Source organism: Physeter macrocephalus, chromosome 1 (assembly GCF_002837175.3).
Source record: "Physeter macrocephalus isolate SW-GA chromosome 1, ASM283717v5, whole genome shotgun sequence".
NCBI classification, from domain to species: Eukaryota; Metazoa; Chordata; class Mammalia; order Artiodactyla; family Physeteridae; genus Physeter; species Physeter macrocephalus.
In genome coordinates, this window is record NC_041214.2 from 55,799,204 (window position 1) to 55,819,272 (window position 20,069).

Genomic DNA, 20,069 nt, shown 5'->3' on the forward strand with positions numbered 1-20,069 from the left:
TCTTACATTTCTCTCTTTCATCTATTCAACAAATATTCCTTGGAGCAGTTAGGATGTGGCAGGCATTAGGCATATAACGGTGAACAAAATAGACAAAGGCACTGCCCTCGATGGAGGTTACTGTAATTTTCGTCCAACGTGGTACCGTTTATAGATAACTTTTATATAATCATTTAACCAAGAAGCAAGCTCCCAATAGGGGTATCTGAAAAGTGGCTCTGAGTGAACTCTGGCCAAGAAGATCGGGAAGGACGATAACCAAATAGAAGAGTTGTAAAGTCTGTGTTGAGTCTCAGGCGCCATAGGACGAGAGAGGCAGGGAGCCCGCTGCCTTCTCTCCCTGATCTTTTCCACCAGCCTGGCTTCCGCCCCGCCCCGCCCCGCCCCGCCCTCTCCGCCCTCCGCTCGCCAGCACCCTCTCCTTTCTCGGTCCCCCACCCGCCGCTGTGATTCGCGCTGTCATTCCGCGAGATTTAGAGCTCTTCTCTCGCGAGATCTTCAGCGTACTGGAGTCAGCTGTGGTGGTCGCCAAGTGGGCGGTAGTGATTGGTCTTGCTGCAGTTTTTCTGCACATTTCGGTCTGGCCCAGAGGCGCTAAGTAGGTTCTGGGGGCCGAGACCCGGCTTGCAGTCGTGCGGCGTCCCTAAGGAGAGAGGGGGACGGACTCCCTGGGCTCGGACGACCTCGGGCCGCGTGCGCGCAGCGTGTGTGCCGCCGGCGGGAGCCCGCGTGAGGTCTCACCCGTGGGGTGCGGGGTCGGGGTGGGGTGGGTGGGTGGGCCGCAGGTGTGGTGACACCGCCCGCGGACTCTTACAGTGAGGTTCGAGGCACGCCCGCGGCAGGGGTGAGGGCGTGGGGTGTCCGGTGCGGCCCCGGCCCCCTCTGGCCCCTCCTTGGGTTCGCCGGGGTTGGCGCCCAGGTGCCGCCTCAGGTCCGCGCGCAGTTTAGTTACTCGAGGGTCTTGCAGACGGGAACCTCCGGAATTCGCTTCGTTCTGTTATTAAAGAAATTACTTCTTCCAGAGGTTCCAGGTGGAATTGGTTTTTCTTATTTGCGGCTTTGCGAGGCTTGGCTGCCTTATTCAGAGAGGCAGAAGGAAGATGAGTAACAGACAAATGTCTTAAATCTTACTATTCTCTCTCTTTTTAAAATCAGGATATACAGAAAAATGGAGTATATGACAGAACCCGTGAAGCACACACCTGGACACATGTGAGTCGTGCCTTTTTTCCCCATCCCCCTTAAGTTTAAAAATGTTAAAGTGACTCTTTGAAACTTACTGTGGGGAAAGCTTTTCTTTGCGGGGTGGGGTCTGGGGGATTCTTTTGTCTTAAGTGGGAAAAATGAAAAGCCTTGTTTCCTGAGAAAAACGAGTTCATGTTTCGCTGGGAAGTTTGTGGTAGTAAATACTGGTTTAAGAGTTAAAATATCCACTGTACATTCTTCTAGGTTGGCATCAGCCATTGACTTTTAAATTTAAGGTAATTAAAATGTAATAAAATTAAGTATTCAGTTCCGTCTCCTACCCACATTTCAAGTTCTCAGTAGTCACATGTGCCTGGTGGTTACCATAGTGGACCTCAGAGGTTATAGAACTTTCATTTTGGGTAACGTCAATGATTCTTAAACATTTTGTGTTCCCAGTACACCTAGGGTTATGACACTCCCATGACAGTGAGTCACTAGACATGGTACTCTTTCCATCCTCTAAAAATTTTTCTCCTTTGTGTAAATGTTTACATTTTGGCAGTCCCTGTGCTGTACTGAGGCTTAAAAAAAAATTGCCTTTGGACTAAAAGCTGTCTGATGATTACTATTAGCAGTTATTTTGCCTCTCTAGACCCTTTGTACATTGGCCATATTTTGAGGCTTTTTGGAATTGCGGCCATCCTTAGTTTTTTTTCGCCTCAATAATCCAAGGTTTTTTAATCTACTGCATCTTTGAAGTCAGTTTTTTACAAAGGGCAGAGATATTATGGCCTAACTTGAAGGCTTTGGTTTGTTTTTTATTATTTTTTGTTGAAGTATAGTGAATTTTTCAATGTTGTGTTAGTTTCTGGTGTACAGCAGTGTGATTCAGTTTTATATATATATATATTTTTCATATTCTTTTCCATTATTGTTTATTACAGGATATTGAATATAGTTACCTGTGCTATACAGTGGGACCTTGTTGTTTATCTTTTTTTTTTTTTTTTTTTTTTTGCCATACTCGGGCCTCTCACTCTTGTGGCCTCTCGCGTTGCGGAGCACAGGCTCCAGACGCGCAGGCTCAGCGGCCATGGCCCACGGCCCTAGCCGCTCCGCGGCATGTGGGATCCTCCCGGACCGGGGCACGAACCCGTGTCCCCTGCATTGGCAGGCGGACTCTCAACCACTGCGCCACCAGGGAAGGGCCCTATCTATTTTATATATAGTAGTATAGTTTGTATCTGCTACTCCTTGTTTGATAGTTTTTTTAATTTAACCTGTGCACTTATGAAATCTAATTTGAAAAACGTATGCTTTGTTTATTTAAGCTTGTGCTGCGATTGCGGTGTCCCGATCAGTCCAAATCCTGCCAATATTTGTGTGGCTTGTCTGCGAAGTAAAGTAGATATCAGCCAAGGCATTCCGAAACAAGTCTCTGTATCTTTCTGCAAACAGTGCCAAAGGTACGGTGTGGTACTATTTTATCCTGCTTAAAGTTGAGATTTGTATGTGGGAGAGCCACCAGGATATACTGACAATATTTTAAGAGTGTTAAGATATTCACTGTACATTCTTCTAGATTGGCATCAGCCATTGGCCATATGTGGCTTTTTAAGTTTAAAGTAATTAAAATGTAATAAAATTAAGTATTCAGTTCTGTCTGCTACCCACATTTCAAGTCCTCAGTAGTGACATGTGCCTGGTGGTTACCAATAGTGGACATCAGAGATTATAGAACTTTCATTTTGGATAACGGCAATGATTCTTAAACATTTTGTGTTCCCATTACACCTAGGGTTATGACACTCCCATCATAGTGAATCACTAGACATGATACTGTTTCCATCCTTTAAAAATACATGCAGTAAGATGCATGTAATAAAGATAAGACACATGTAATAAAGTGCATGTAATTGAGATTTAAGTTTTATTTATGTTGGCCTAGCTAGAGATTTTAGAATTTACAATTTTGTAGTGTTCTTTTCTAGTTTTCTCTGCTAATTTGGTAAAGTTAGTGCAAAGGTATTTGAATCTGTTCTTTTTCTGTTAAGGGATTAGTAGGTTTGATGTATACAATTAATAGATACAAGTTGATGTTTTTAAGGGTGAGAGCAGATTTTAAAGACATATTACTATTAATTACCATGAAGCTTTTGTTTTCTGCTTCAATCACTTAGAAGCCATGTATGATAAAAAGCACCGTATTTTTTAAGTAATTCAGTGGTGTGTTTTAAATTAAAAATCATATGTAGTAATGTTCCCGTGTAACTAAAATGACTATAGCTGATGGAAAAACAGCTCAGTATATCATATCTAGGATGGTCTGAAATGAAGAATGGATTTTAAGGCAGATGTCTTCTGAAAGTTAATGTTTTATTCCTTTTATATTTTCTTTAGTTGTTGGCATAAACAGCTTATGTCTAGGAGGCCATTGAGTAATACAAAACTACCCATTGAAACTACCCATAAAATTATATGCCTGTGATTTCCCAAATGGGTTAGGACTCTAGTGGCTCTTAACTTTTTTGGGAGGGAGGGGTTCATGAATCCCTTTAAGAATTTAAAAACTGCATCTTCCCAGAAAAATACGTAAAACAAAGACATGAAACTTGTGTACTGTTTCAGGGAGTTTATAGTTTGTAAGCTTGGCAGGTGTGAGGCTTAATCTGTAATAAATATTCGCTATTCTTAAGAGCGTCGGTGGAGTGAATAAAACACTGGACAAAGAATCAGGAGACCCAGTTTATCTTGGATTTCTCACAAACTAGCTCTTTGATACTCTTGGCCACTTCACCTCTCTAAGCCTTAATTTCCTCATCAGAATGAAGGGGCTTTATTAGATGATACATGAAGCCCTTTCTAACTCCAAAAACATGCTTATAACAAAGGGACCTATATAAATAATTTTTTTCAGTGAAAGTTTAAAAGTGAAAATCAGAATACTTACTTAACAAGTAAGGGAAAAAAAAGCATTCACATAATACATTTAGAAGTATTATGTATTTAACAAACATTTATTGAGCATTTACTGTATGCTAGGCACTGTCCTAAGTCCTGAGCTGACTGGGCTAAAAAACTTAAAGTACATACATAAGGGATTTAAATTTTAATTTAGTCAAGTTTTATGTAAGATTTTAAATTTTACAATTTAAAATTTGAAAAGGGACTTAGAAGTAGATAAATAGTCTGAGCTATTATTGATACATAGTATTAGGTACTAATTTACGTTTTTTGTGTGTGAGAAATAAGCAGTTCTTAAGCATTTTAGATGTACATTATAAACCATTTTAATGCTATTTGGAGGTGATTTTTTCACCTATGTTTCAAAGTATAGCTTCAAGGAACACTGGGGCATTTTGTCATACTCACTGGAATGCTTATTGGTGCTTGAAGTAATAAGACCTTTTAATAAGTTATTTCAGATTGACTTTCTTAAATACTAAGAATTTTATCTTTTTAACTAAATTACTTGTCTAACTGAAAGTTTTCTGGAACTTCTAAAATATATTTTGGTTAAGTGCCTCAGATCAACCTTGGGTATTATTATATTTGATTAATAATCATTGTTATGTCTGCATATTCACATGGAAATTTTTTTTTCTGAGAGATCCTGAATTTCAATATATTTTCTCTCAGATATTTCCAGCCACCAGGAACTTGGGTACAATGTGCATTAGAATCTAGGGAACTTCTTGCATTGTGTTTGAAAAAAATCAAAGCCCCTCTGAGTAAGGTAGGTCAAATAGCAAAAATCAGTTTTTGTGGGGGGTTTTGTGTGTGTGTATGTGTGTGTGTGTGTTTAATCTCTCATTTTCAGATAATCCTTGTTTGGGTAGATTTTCCGAAATAACTTAAATGCTACTTTTGGTAAACACACTACTACAAATGCTGTTTTCATTTTAAAAGTTGTATATATTATTTTTTAATGGAAATGAAAATCTTTTTGCTTTAAAAGATTTAGTATAGAATCAAATTTTTTTCATTCATTATTTGAGAACCTCTTATGTGCAATAATCTTTTCTGAAAATGTTTATATAAAGCCATTGCTAAACATAATTTGGAGGCTATAGTATTAGGGCTATGGTATTTGGTTTTAAAAAAATTTTCATTACTGCTCTGGAAAGAAAATATTTGTGCCTATTACTTAAAGTCAGTGTATAAACATCTTCAAAAAACAAATAGGGTTTGTTAGTGTAGTTAGCCTCTCTACATAACACTTTTCTAGTTTTCTTTATGCTAAACTTTATGATATTTCCACCAGGTATGTTTTTAATTGAAATGGGCTCTTTTGGTTTGAAGAGCTTCAGATTCTCTTAAAACTCTGATAAAATTTCATGTAAAAGTTCTTTGAAGTTTCTCCCTTTATTTTCCTTGTTTTTTCTCCCTGGAATTTATATCAATCAAATGTTGGCCCTACTAGCTGAAAACTTTGCCTTTTTGCCCTTGTATTGTTTTTAATCTTTTTTTTCCTGTGTTCCTGACAGTTTCCTTTATCTTCCAATTTTTGTATTAATTTTCTTTCAGTAGTAATATTTTAAGTTTAGAGTTTTTAATGTTCTTGATACAGTCTGTTGAATATTTCTGAAGGTTTAATAATATGCTGTTATCGTTTTTTACTTCTGTTCCCTGATTTGTCTTAGTTTTTTTTTTTTTCTGGAGTCAGTTTTAGTGTAACTTGGTCTTTTGTTTTCATACTTCAGGCTTTTGTCAGATGTTCATTAATAATTCATTAGCATTCAACAGATGTTTATTAACTCTGTGCCAATCTACTTTTGGTGTTAGGGATGTGGAAGTGAATGAAAGAGACGAAATCCCTGTCTTAGAGAGCTTTTATTTTAGTTGAAGGGGAGGGTGTGGAGTAGTCAATGAACAAAATAAATAGGTATCTTAAAAGGTATAAATTCTGTGGAGGAAAAAGCCAGAACTGTGCAGGGAAGAGTTGCAATTTAAAATAGAATGGTTAGGGGAGGCCTCGTTGATAAGGTGATACTTAAATAAACATTAAAGGCAGTAGGGGAGGGAGCCCACAATCTGGAGGAGAAGAGCATTATGGGTAGACAAAACAAGTGTAGAGGCCGAAGGCAGGAGAATACCTGTGTGGTTAGAGTGGAGTGGGGAGGGAAAAGTAATTGGGGATGAAGCCAGGGAAGGCATGGAAAGTCAGTAGGTCAGGCCTTGTAGGCCCTTTTGAGGCCTGGTTTTTACTCTGAGTATAGTGGGTATAGAGCAGGGGTCCCCAGCCCTCAGGTCGAGGACAGGTACTGGTCGGTGGCCTGTTAGGAACTGAGCCGCACAGCAGGAGGTGAGTAGTGGGGGTGGGTGAGCGAGCAAAAGCTTCATCTGCTGCTCCCCGTTGCTCCCCATCCGCTTGCATTACCGCCTGAACAACCCCCCCACCCCCGTCTGTGGAAAAATTGCCTTCCGCAAAACCGGTACCTGGGGCCAAAAAGTTTGGAAGGTTGGGGACCGCTGGTATACAGGGTATAGGGCAGAATAGTGAGATGAATGATTTACAGTTTATCAGCTTCCTTCTGGCTGTGTTTAGAATAGATGTGAGGGGCATGGGCACCTTTAGGAAGCAATTGTAGTAATCATGAGAAATGATATTTGAATCAGTAGTAGAGGAAGTGAGAAGTAGACAGGTTCTGGCTGTATTTTGAAGGTAGTCAGTAGGATTTACTCATGAAGCTGGATGTATGTTTATGAGTTGGAATAGTCAAGGGTGACTTCCATGGTTCTTGACTTGATCAACCAGAGGAGGGAGTTACTGATAGTGAAGTAGGAAAGGCTTTAAGAGGAGCACGTCAGGGGACTTCCCTGGTGGTCCAGTGGGTAAGACTCCTTGCTCCCAATGCAAGGGGCCCAGGTTTGATCCCTGGTCGGGGAACTAGGTCCCACATGTGTGTGGCAACTAAGAGTCCGCATGCCACACCAAAACCTGGCACAGCCAAAATAAATAATAAATAAATAAATAAATAAATTAAAAAAGAGGAGCAGGTCAGGTGGGAGAGATCAAAGCTCATCTCAAAGTGGTACTTAGATGTCCACTAGACATGGAAGTAGGAATAGTGGGGAGCTGGATAAATGAGCAACGGAGTGGTCCAGACCAGAGATAATAAATTTGGGGTGTGATGGTATTTAAAGCTGTAAAATTAGATGAGATTTCTTAGAGAGTTTAGAGAAAGGGAGAAATTTCAGGACTGAATCCTGGGATCCTTTAATGATAAAAGTTTGAGAAGATGAGAAAAAAAATCAGTCATTACTTCTAATTAGCTGCAGGGAGAGCAATATATATAATCAGGAGATCTAGAAGGTGAAGAGAATGTTCAGGAAAGAGATTGAGGATTTTGGAGGTTTTGTTGTTAGTGAATGTTGAATTCCAGAGGCCAGTAAAAGGTTTTCAGGATTTGGGGAGGAGTGTTAGATGGGATAGAAAAGGGCATATGTGGAACCATATGGAGATCGGAGTGTGGGAGATGAGGGTGTGACTGAGGTAATGGTAAAGAAGGATTAAAGGGCTCGATAAGGTGGATTAGTCCTGGTTGTCTGAAGACAGATGGTGTGGTGAGGCTGAGGAATGGGGAATGCAGATGGAAGCTGAGGGAATAAGAAGCTCTCTGTCACCCTCTGTACCTGGTGTTGCTTGTTAAGTACTAGGCTTTGCTTTAGGGAAGCCAGTCAAATGAGGAGGGTTTTACTCTGGACTGCTGTACCTATACTAGCTTATTTAGTTCTCACCAGAAAGGTCTTGATAAAATTATCTGCCTGCTCATGTCTCCCAAATCTGTTATCTATAGCTCAGATTTCTCCATAGAGCTCCAGACCAAATATATATCTCACTATCCACTGAACAGCTTCACTTGGATATCTTAGGTAAATCATCTTAAACTTAAATGTCTGAAACCAAATATAGCACATTTCTCCCCATTTAATCTTTTTTATTTGTGTCAGAAAAATAGTGTTACCTAGATGCCCAAGCTGGATACTTGACCATCATTCTAGAATCTTCTTTTCTTCCTTCCCTTATCCAGTTATTATTAAATCCTATAGATTTTATCTCCTAAATAGCTCTTGACTTGGATCTTTCTGCTGGTGTTATTTCCAACCCCTCAGTTAAGGTCACCTACAACTCCTGCCCAAATTATTGAAACAACCTCCATTTTTGTTCTCCCACCCTCTTCCTCAAAACATCCATTTTAGCCATATTGAGCTACATTCAGTTTGTCACATATGACAAACTGTTACTGGCCTCTGCTGATTTAGCAATGAGTTACCATTGTGGATTCAGTATTCAGTGCATGAGACTCCCTGCAATGAATGTTCATTTTTTTTTTTAAGCCACATACATATTATAGTGAGAATAATAAAAGTAGAAACCTTTGTTCATGAGATTTCTAGTAGATGATGAGGTCATCAGGTCTTTGTTTTCTTCTAAAAAGTGTAATTTCCATTAAAAAAACTATATACTGTTTTTAGGGGAAAGGAGTTTTTTTTTCTATGCAAGTATTTTAATTTTTGCTTGAATTATACCAGTTACATTAATATAGTCATTAGATTTTCCCTTTATTTGCTGTTTTTGTTGCCATACCTCTGATGATAAATTTTTTTTTTAACTGGTGATGTTGGGTAGATTAATCATGGATTCCTTAAGCATCTATGAAATCTGTTTATTAATGAGTTATTCTCTCATCTCTTTTCTCCTCAGATGGGAACTTATGTTTCTTTTTGTTTGTGTTTTGTTGAAGGTACGGCTTGTAGATGCAAGCTTTGTTTGGACTGAGCCGCATTCTAAGAGACTTAAAGTTAAACTAACTATTCAGAAAGAGGTAAGCTATACATAATTTTCTCAGCATGGTTTAAAGTATAGGTAGGAAAATGAGGGGCTATTGGTAAATTATATTATGACTTGAGCAGCTTAAAAGGAAACAAATGCACTCTTAATTTTAACCCTTTGTTTTCTTTTGGATCATCTGCACAGATAATCAGGTCGATAGTAAGAGCAGCCATTGTTCATGATTAGTGGGATAAGTTAATCTTCTCAAAATCATTTTTATTTGGAATAAGATTGAAGTAAAAACATGAGCTAAGGCAGTGCTTCTCAAACTTGGCTGATCATTTGACTCACAGTGACTGAATCAAACTGGATTCAACTGGATGTAAGATCCAGGAATCTATTAAAGCTTCCCAGGTGATTTCTGATGACTGCCTATGTTTGGGGACAATTAAGGAATGTCTTCTTTTTTGAGAGTTTTCTTTGTCTCCTAAGGAAGAACTTTATACACACACATGCATATACATGTATATATAGCTATAAAAATTCTTCAAAGAATATCCTTACAACACTTCAACTAAAGGTAAATTTGAAATGTTAATCTAATAAATCCTATGAATTAAACCTATATATCTTTCTTGAAATAGTATGACTTACGATTTTAAATGTAACTCATTTGTTGTTGATTTCCTTAAAGCATTCATGGAAGAAGATTTTAAGCTAAATATTGAAGGATCTTCTTTTAAGAAAACTATTTGTTATTAAACAGAAGGGAAAGAATGAAGGAGTGTGATTATTTTCTTCGTCAGGTGATGAATGGTGCTATCCTTCAGCAAGTGTTTGTGGTGGATTATGTTGTTCAGCCCCAGATGTGTGGAGATTGCCATAGAGTGGAAGCTAAGGATTTCTGGAAGGCTGTGGTTCAAGTCAGGCAAAAGGTAATGAGAGAAAGATGATGTGTGAATCCTCCATCTTGTATTTCATCTTTGTCGGTTATAAATAGTGAGTAAAACCTTCTCCTTTCCCTTCTTTCCAAATCGTTCAGGCACTAGGGATATTCCAGGTCTCTGGAATATCTCTTTAGAAAGAGATCACTGCCACATTTTAGATAATCTTTAAAGATTGTTTTTGTTTTAAAAATCATTGTTCTATATCTGTAGATGGCTTTTTTTGGTATGCATTTTATTTATTAATCTAATAATGCATTTATGTTTAGACTTTGCACAAAAAAACTTTCTATTATCTGGAACAGTTGATTTTGAAATATGGCATGCACCAGAATACACTTCGTATCAAAGACATTCATGGTGAGTTAAAATTTAAAGCATTTAAATGATGTCAGAATTTTATTTCAGCTATCCTAAGGAGTCTTTTATCTTTACTGATAATATCTAGAATAGTACTGTCCAAAAGAAATTTCTGTTAGGAAGAAAAAAATCTTAGCTCTTTATCTGCACTGTCCAACCAGTATGGTAACCTCTAGCCATATGTAGCTATTGAATATTTGAAATGTGGTTAGTGCAACTGGGGAGCTGAATTTTTAATTTTTTTCTATTTTAATTGAAATTTACGCTAAATAGCTACCAGATGAGTAAACCAGTAACTACATTAATAGAATGTAAAGTGGTATGGTAGAAATTCATCAAAAACTTATTTTATGTAGAGGTCAGTTTCTGATTGAAAGAAAATTATTTTTGAGATCTGTAAGTTGTAATAGTTTTGTTTTTCATATGCCTAGCGGCACTTGTGCTGGATACATTAAGTCAAAAGGCTAAACCCAGTAATAATAAATAGTGATATACAAATGATATAATTAGATTTCTTGAAGGTGGAATTTAAAAATGTTTGTATAATTTCATAATGGCTCCTCAGAGCGTCTCCTGTCTTAGCACTTACTATTGATGTAGCATACTTTTATATACTAGCTGATGGATGCATATTTCTTTACTTTCAGAATAAATATTCTTTAGTAAACTCTTAAGTCTTTTGCCAAAAGTTAATATTTTTAGTTGTAGGACATGTGTAGAATTTTCCTGGTTATTAAAGTACAGGTTTAGAGATAGCTGTTCTTGAAGGAAAGACCACATTCTTGTACTACTTATTTTAAAAGTGTAAGTTCCTCTGTTACTTACTGATCTGTTAGTCATTTATCTCATATGTCTTGAGGAAAGTAATTAGAAGTGTGATTTTGGGTCCTTAAATGGAAAGAAATGAATATCAGTTATGTCACCTGGAGAAAATCTTTTAAGCTTTGTATCTGATTTGAGTGCATTACCAGTATAAGGTTAACAGCCTAAATCTGTAAAACATAGTTTACTGAATACTTATTGTGGGGAAGGTACTTTGCAGCCTGTTTAACGTGGTGCCTGGCTATTTGTGGCTAGCCATCAGGCAAAAATACACCTTTGACTAGAGAATGGACTTGAGGATACGGGGAGGGGGAAGGGTAAGCTGGGACAAAGTGAGAGAGTGGCATGGACGTATATACACTACCAAATGTAAAATAGATAGCTTGTGGGAAGCAGCCGCATAGCACAGGGAGATCAGCTCGGTGCTTTGTGACCACCTAGAGGGGTGGGAGATTGTGGGAGGGAGGGAGACACAAGAGGGAAGAGATATGGGAACATATGTATATGTATAACTGATTCACTTTGTTATAAAGCAGAAACTAACACACCATTGTAAAGCATTTATACTCCAATAAAGATGTTAAAAAAAAATACATCTTTGTTCTGAGTAGCTTTGTTTTGAGTAACTTTTGGGGATTAGGGGATCCTAATATTCTAGCAAAGGAAGCAGAAAACTCCGATTATCGTTCATCACCAGGGCAGAAATGTCCTTACACAGAATTTTTTGTAGCAAAAGACTTAGATACATTCTGGTACATACCTTTGCAGTCACTTTAAAAATCAAAAGTGCTAGAAGTTTAACAATCCTTTTTTTCATTCAGAGGAATTAATCTAATTTTTTTCCCCCTACTGGTTCTTGGTTTGATGTAAATGAATCTTTTGTTTGTTTGCTTGTTTGTAACTTTATTTTTAAAATCATAATTGTAAAAATTTAAACAGAAGTATATATGAGTAAAGGACCTCTGTCCCATTTATCCACTTGTTATTCCCAGATGTAACCCCTTAAAGCAAGATATTACAATATGTACTCTGTATATAAATTGATAGCATTGGTTTCCCCTCATATATGAGACTGTTCTGTAATATTCTGTGACTTGCCATCCTAATATATTTAGAAACGTTTCCACGTCATTGCATATAATCCTATTTTATTATTTTTAACCACTATGGTTGTGTATTTGTTAATCAGTATGTTTTTAATTATTTAGTTGTTTCCTATTAACTGGTTTACAAGATGCTCTAGTTTTTTTGCTGCTACAAACTGTACTGTAATAAACATCCTTACGTTTGTGCATAGTGGTTTTTCCGTGGGACCGAGTTCAGGAATTGAAATTACTAGACAAGAGTATGCAAATGTTAAATTTTATATATGTGCTGTTAGATTGTTTTCCAAAATAGTGCCAGCTTACAGTCCAATCACTTGTGAGAATTTCTGTTTTTCCAAACACTTGCCAACACTGCATAAGATTGTATTGGACTTTCTAATTTTTGTTGTTCTGATGAAGAGAATAAAGGCATCTTGTTTTTATTTTCATTTCCTTGATTACTAATGAGGGTTAACATTTTCATATGTACTGGCCATTTATGTTTATCTAATGTGAATTGTCTGTTCTGCATATATCTGTTTTTTCCTTATTTATTTTGTGTCTGTTATTCAGGATATCACTCTCATTACGTGTGTGTATTATTATATATAGAGAGAGAGAGGAGCATGCAGAGCATGTGTTTGAGTGTGAGCCTGAGAGAGCAGATACTTTCTTACAATGTCTCATGTCTTTTATTATCTAAATTTTTCATTTTTTAGGTTTTTTTTTTTTCTTTTGTGGTACACAGGCCTCTCACTGTTGTGGCCTCTCCCGTTGCGGAGCACAGGCTCCGGACGCGCAGGCTCAGCGGCCATGGCTCACAGGCCTAGCTGCTCTGCGGCATGTGGGATCTTCCCGGACCGGGGCACGAACCCATGTCCCCTGCATCGGCAGGCGGACTCTCAACCACTGTGCCACCAGGGAAGCCCATATTTTAAATTTTTTGAAGAACATCTGGACTATCTTCCATGGTGGCTGCACAGTTTTATATTCTCCATAGTAGTGTACAAGGGTTATCTCCATGTTCTCGCCAGTACTTATTGTCTTTTGTGGGTTTTTTTGGTAATAGCCATCCTGACAGGTGTGAACTGTAGACTCATTGTGGTTTGGATTTGCATTTCCCTGACGATTAACAACATTGAGCTTTTTTCATATACCTATTTGCCATTTGCACATCTTCTTTGGAGAAATGTCTCATTCCTCTGCCTGTTGCTTAATTGGGTTATTAGGGTTTTTTTTGCTGTTGAGCTGTAGGAATTCCTAATAGATTTTGGAGATTAACCCCTTTGCAGATACATGGTCTGCAAATATTTTCTCCAATTCTGTAGGTTGCCCTTTCACTGTGGTGATTGTTTCTTTTGCTGTGTGGAAGCTTTTTGAGTTTGATGTAGTCTCAGTTGTTTATTTTTGTTTTTGTTTTGGTGTTGTCTGTGAAATCATTGCCAAGACCAGTGTTATGAAGCTTTTTTTGTATGTTTTCTTGTAGAAGTTCTATAGTTTCAGGTCTTACATTTGAGTCTTTTTAATCTGTTTTGAGTTGATTTTTGTAAGATGAGTTCAGTTTCATTCTTCTGCATGCGGATATCCAGTTTTCCCAATGCCGTTTGTTGAAGAGACTATCATTTCCCCACCCTGTATTTGTGGCACACTTGTTGAAGATCAGTTAACTGTATGTGTGGATTGATTCTATGGATTTGTCTTTTTGTCAATACCATACTGTTTTGATTACTGTAACTTTGTAATATATTTTGAAATTAGGATGTGTGATGCCTGCATGAAATGGTGTCTTTTGAATTGTGAAACTTTTAAATTTTGAAGTCTAATTTATCATTTTTTAAATAGCATGCTTTTGGTGTCATGTTTAAGAACTCTTGTCTAATTGATATCAGAAAGATTTTCTCCTGTTTCTTTCAAATGTTTTATAATTTTAGCTCTTATATTTAAGTCTAATCCTTTTGAGTTAATATTTGTGCATGGTGTAAGGGTCTAAATTCATCTTTTCCCATGTGGCTAGCCTGTTTTCCTAGTGAAAAGACTATTCTTTTCCCAATGAATTGCCCTGGATCCTCTGTCAAAGATCTATTGACTATAAATGTAAGGGTTTATTTCTGGATTCTCAAGTCTGCTCTATAGATCTATATAATCTATCCTTAATGTACTAGTACCTCACTGTCTTGACTACCTAAAGTTATTGAGTTGTGAAATTGGGAAGTGTAAATTCCTGACAACTTTGGTCACCTTCAAAATTGTTTTGGCTATTCTAAGCTATTTTAGTCTTCTAGTTAGCTGCGTTGTTTGGAAGAATATCTCTAAACATTTCTTAGCAGGTAGTTTGCTTTTAGTTATCTCTTTGCTGCTGATTTTTAATGCTACTGCGTTAACAGATCAGATAACATTGTAGAAATTTCTGCTGTTTGGAATTTATTGAATTTTTCTTATTCTTAGTATGTGATTATTTTATGAATATTCTATGAATTTTTGAAAATAATAGTCTTTCTTGGGACCGTGTTCTATAATGTCAATTAAATCAACCTTGATACTTGGTTTTTCAAGTTCTATGTATCCTCCCTATTTTTGGTCAGTTTGGTCATTTTGGTTTTGATAGTCTTATACTGGTCTCCCACAATGATTGCATATGTGTTAACATTTGTTAATTTTATTCTTTTTAATAGTTTTTGTTTTCTGCATCTCAGTGCTGTGTTATTAGATGAATTCCTATTGTCTTCTTGGTAGATTGTTCCATTTATTACATAAAATATCCTTCTTCTGTTTAATATTGTTTTCTTTTAACCTTGATTTTATTTTATCTGAAATTTAAATTGGGCATCTTTTTTTGTTTTGTTAGCATTTATCAGATTTGTCTATCCTTTTGTCAAACAAGCCTTTAAGTGATAATGGTATTCCTACTGTGCTATGGCTAGAATATTATAATTGTTTAATATGCATTGAATTTTTGGTATAGTCATGTTAGTAGAGGAAAATCTTACTTTGTGGTATTATTTTAACATGGCTTTTTTCTTTAAAAGATGGTCTGGATTTCTATTATTCCTCAAAACAACATGCTCAGAAGATGGTAGAATTTCTTCAGTGTACAGTTCCCACTAGGTATGTTTTGAACGTACATGTGATTAAATCCAGGGAACTGGGAATGAACTTAGGTCACATCCATTCTTCAGGCTTTGGCATCCTATCTTAAAATATTTAAATTATAGTAGGAATACTTACACAGTTAGTAAGCATTTATTGGATTAGCCACTTTAAGAGAAGTATTCGCCAAAGAGCATTAACAATCTCTTTGGGGAGCTAGACCTCACCCCACAATAGTAAGCACTGTAATACTGAACCAGTGATTGAATATGTTTAAATAAGCGAGAAGAAAAACGGGGGTAGAGGACTTTGGGGAGAAACTTCATGGAAGAGGAAGAAATTAAGCTCATAAAATGGGGAAATTTTCAAAAGTAGAGTTTGTATGTAGACTAGATTGGTCTAAGCCAAGGTCATGTTTTGGAGGTTTTCAGTAGGTAAAGTTGAAAATAGTTAGGGTGCAGTCAGATAGGTGAAGGTTTTTAAATGAAGTGGACGAAATGAGGGTTCACCATAGCAGGCATCAGGAAGCTGTTTCAGACCTTGGACAGTAATGATTTGATTTGATGAAAATTTATATTCTCGAGACTATACAAGTAAGGACCTTTGTTTTTTTATTATGATTAACTTTTTCTCTTAACAGATACAAAGCCTCACAGAGACTGATCTCTCAGGATGTCCATAGTAACACATACAATTACAAAAGCACTTTTTCTGTGGAAATTGTTCCAATATGCAAGGTACTTTTTCTCATTTAATTAATCCATGTCCTTCTTAATTGGTTTATATGTAATTACTAGGTCCTGGTTTCCTTCTGGGATTGGTTAAACATTTAGAAATCTTCCTTCTTAATGATTTCTGACACATTTCAGCCATGTTAAAAAGATGTTTAAAAGTAATCATGCTTAAAATTATAAATTTTTGGTGTACTAATTAAAAGGCCTGGTTGCAGTTTTTATGGTGCAAATTCCTTAAACTTTGCGATCCTAGTGGACACTTGACACTTCTGTGAAACTTTGAATACAGGAAATTACTTTAAAATAATTATCAGTGAACCACTTTGTGGAATATATGCAAACTGGATTTTGGCATGATAAAATTAAACTATTGTGGGAAGGAGATCATAGAATTATTTTTGTGATTTTTAAAAATATTTATTTATTTATTTTTGGCTGTGTTGGGTCTCCGTTGCTGCACGTGGGCTTTCTCTAGTTGCGGCGAGTTGGGGGCTGCTCTTCGTTGCAGTGCATGAGCTCATGGCGGTGGCTTCTCTTGTTGCGGCGCATGGACTCTAGGCATGCAGGCGTCAGTAGTTGTGGCTTGTGGACTTTAGAGCACAGGCTCAGTAGTTGTGGCACACGGGCTTAGTTGCTCCGCAGCATGTGGGATCTTCCCAGACCAGGGCTCGAACCCATGTTCCCTGCATGGGCAGATGGATTCTTAACCACTTCGCCACCAGGGAAATCCCTGTGATTTAAAAAATATAATCTGAATAACACTTAAGACATAGATTATCATTTCATTAATTGTACTAAGGTAAAACTCAGCTTCAAAAATATAAATGAATTAAAATTCAACAAATAGTTATTGAGGATCTATTGTATAGAAGGCTGTGTGTTAAGGATTATGTGGTAGAGGTCACTGCCACGTAGGAACTTGCATGTCCATGTTTAAATCACTAATAATGCCATAATTTATTGTGAGCATTCACCATAAAGTTATTATCTCTTATACTTACTATTATAAGTGTATTTCACCTCTTCAAGTCTCATAACAACGGGAGTAAATCATATCATCATTTGAAGATGAGGAAGTTGAAGCTTGGGGAGGTTAGATGACTTGCCCAAAGTTACATAACTACAAAATGATGAAGCCAGGATTTGTGTCTAGGTCTGTGACTCTGAGGCTTTAAAGTTATCACTAATTTATGGTGTAGCATAGTAACAGGGATGAAATGATGGCTTAAAACCGAGTCAGCAAATTTTTTCTGTAAAGGGCCAGATAGTAAATATTTTCAGCTTTTAGGCTATGTAATCGGTTTTGCAACTACTCAACTATGCTGTTGTTGTACAGAAGTAGCCATAGATAATAGGTAAATGAAGGGCTGAGGCTGTGTTCCAGCAAAACTTTATTTACAAAAATTTGGCCTGAGGATCTTATTTGCAGACTCCTAGTTTAAAACAGTGAACATTTTCCTGGTGCAAAACTGGGGAAATATGAATCTAGGTGTGAGGGCATATTTAGGCCATGTGTATTAAGTGCTTTGAGTGACTCATACAGGTATCTGGATAAATACACAGTGTAAAGAAGTTTTTTCATTAATCTTTGGAGACTCTTACTAAGTTAAAAGGAAAAGAAAAAGGACTGAACTAGGTGCCATTAGGGAGGCACAGAGTGTTCCTTCAGAGGGGGAGCCTTATGAATAGATACAGCTTAAAATATAACGCAAATCCTTTTTATATTTTAATAACAGCTTAAAAAGAGATAACCACACTGGTGGTAATATCTCCTGATGCACACATAGGCATATGTGCTTTTAAGGGGGCATTAGATCTTTGATTTCATACTGGTACATGTAGACAAGAAGGAGGAACACGTGGCTCTTCTGAAATTAATTTTCTTTTTAATAATGGTTATTTTTTTTCAAACTATTTTTAGCTGTGTAGGGTCCTCATTGCTGCGTGAGGGCTTTCTCTAGTTGCAGTAAATGGGGGCTATTCTTCGTTGTGGTGCGTAGGCTTTTCATTGTGGTGGCTTCTCTTGTTGCAGAGCATGGGCTCTGGGCGCAGGCTTCCGTAGTTGTGGCGCGCAGGCCCTAGAGTACAGGTTGTGGCGCCCAGGCTTAGTTGCTCTGCGGCATGTGGGACCTTCGCGGACTAGGGGTCGAACACGTGTCCCCTGCATTGGCAGGTGGATTCTTAACCACTGCGCCACCAGGGAAGTCACTGAAATTAATTTTTATAGAGATTAAATGAAGGCACAAATAGATTAGAAAATCACTCTCCTTCTGGTGTTTATAATACTTTGCTTGGAATGTACACTATATTAACATAGAGTAAAAAGCAGGCATTTGCACTTCAATAAAATTGAAACAAACTTAATAGTTTGGTGACTAGTATCTGGAAAATATTTTTTAAAGCATTTTTATTAAGACAGATATTCCCATCTTAAGAAGGTGTAGCGTATTTTCTGTTTCTTTAAGGTCTGATTCTTTTTTTTAGGCCCTTTGTTGATACATAGAATTAAAAATGACATTTTGGTTTGGGCAAATGCACTTGGATCAGCTTTACATTGATGAGTGTTTATTGGAGACTGTTACTTAGGATTTCCTTCACACTAAATGTTAGTTCTTATGCCTAGGATAATGTTGTTTGTCTGTCTCCAAAACTGGCACAAAGCCTGGGAAACATGAACCAGATTTGTGTGTGTATTCGAGTAACCAGCGTCATCCATCTCATAGATCCAAATACCCTACAAGGTAAGTTTTCAAAACTATTTGCCTTGATGGTTCTCTCCAGCAAGCAGTAGTAATTTGTTAATGTTGTTAATTTTATCAAGCATTCTTAGTAACATTGTTTTAAAAAACTACAGTGGTTAAAATTTTTACCATACAGTGTTTTAAAATACTGGAATTTTTAAAGTTTTTAATAAGTTATCCTTGTATTTTTTTGGTGGAAGAAAGATTTCTGTGAACTTTTAAATTTTTATTAGTTGTATTCCATTTAGAGTATAATTGCTTTACCATGGTGTGTTAGTTTCTGCTTTATAACAAAGTGAATCAGCTATACATATACATATATCCCCATGTCTCCGCCCTCTTGCATCTCCCTCACACCCTCCCTATCCCACCCCTCTAGGTGGTCACAAAGCACGGAGCTGATCTCCCTGTGCTATGCGGCTGCTTCCCACTAGCTATCGGTTTTACATTTGGTAGTGTATGTATGTCCATGGCACTCTCTCAGTTCGTCCCAGCTTACCTTCCGCCTCCCCATGTCATCAAGTCCATTCTCTATGTCTGCGTCTTTATTCCTGTCCTGCTCCTAGGTTCTTAAGGACCATTTTTTTTTAGATTCCACATATATGTGTTAGCCTACGGTGTTTGATTTTCTCTTTCAGACTTACTTCACTCTGTATGAGAGTCTCTAGGTCCATCCACCTCACTACAAATAACTCAATTTCGTTTCTTTTTTGGGTCATATGGTAGTTGTATTTTTAGTCTTTTAAGGAACCTCCATACTGTTCTTCATAGTGACTGTATCAATTTACATTCCCACCAACAGTGCAAGTGGGTTCCCTTTTCTCCACACCCTCTCCAGCATTTATTGTTTGTAGATTTTTAGATGATGGCCATTCTGACGGGTGTGAGGTGATTTCTCTAATGATTAGTGATGTTGAGCATCCTTTCATTTATTTGTTGGCAATCTGTATATCTTCTTTGGAGAAATGTCTGTTTAGGTCTTCTGCCCATTTTTGGATTGGGTTGTCTTTTTTTGATATTGAGCTGCATGAGCTGCTTGTATATTTTGGAGATTCATCCTTTGTCAGTTGCTTCGTTGGCAAAATACTTTCTCCCATTCTGAGGGTTGTCTTTTTCCTTTGCTGTGCAAAAGCTTTTAAGTTTCATTAGGTCACATTTGTTTATTTTTGTTTTTATTTCCATTTCTCTAGGAGGTGGGTCAAAAAAGATCTTGCTGTGATTTGTGTCATAGACTGTTCTGCCTGTGTTTTCCTCTAAGAGTTTGATAGTGTCTGGCCTTACATTTAGGTCTTTAATCCATCTTGAGTTTATTTTTGTGTATGGTGTTAGGG

At 37.2% G+C, this 20,069-nt stretch overlaps 1 protein-coding gene across 3 annotated transcripts in view; it reads left to right on the forward strand.

Annotated features, from left to right (window-relative positions):
* The first annotated feature begins 471 nt into the window (after window positions 1-471).
* Window positions 472-20,069, forward strand: part of NMD3 (NMD3 ribosome export adaptor) — an 89,565-nt gene continuing 69,967 nt past the window's right edge. For 2 of the 3 annotated variants that reach the window (XM_007113987.4, XM_028490832.2), the window contains exons 1-10: window positions 474-598; window positions 1,156-1,212; window positions 2,520-2,654; window positions 4,828-4,924; window positions 8,937-9,017; window positions 9,772-9,900; window positions 10,179-10,269; window positions 15,203-15,281; window positions 15,904-16,000; window positions 18,621-18,738. In XM_007113987.4, the coding sequence (XP_007114049.2) occupies window positions 1,169-1,212; window positions 2,520-2,654; window positions 4,828-4,924; window positions 8,937-9,017; window positions 9,772-9,900; window positions 10,179-10,269; window positions 15,203-15,281; window positions 15,904-16,000; window positions 18,621-18,738 (871 nt within the window). In that variant the 5' untranslated portion in view covers window positions 474-598; window positions 1,156-1,168. Of the gene's footprint in view, window positions 599-1,155; window positions 1,213-2,519; window positions 2,655-4,827; window positions 4,925-8,936; window positions 9,018-9,771; window positions 9,901-10,178; window positions 10,270-15,202; window positions 15,282-15,903; window positions 16,001-18,620; window positions 18,739-20,069 lie in introns of all 3 variants that reach the window. The other variant, XM_055082711.1, reaches the window with a different exon arrangement.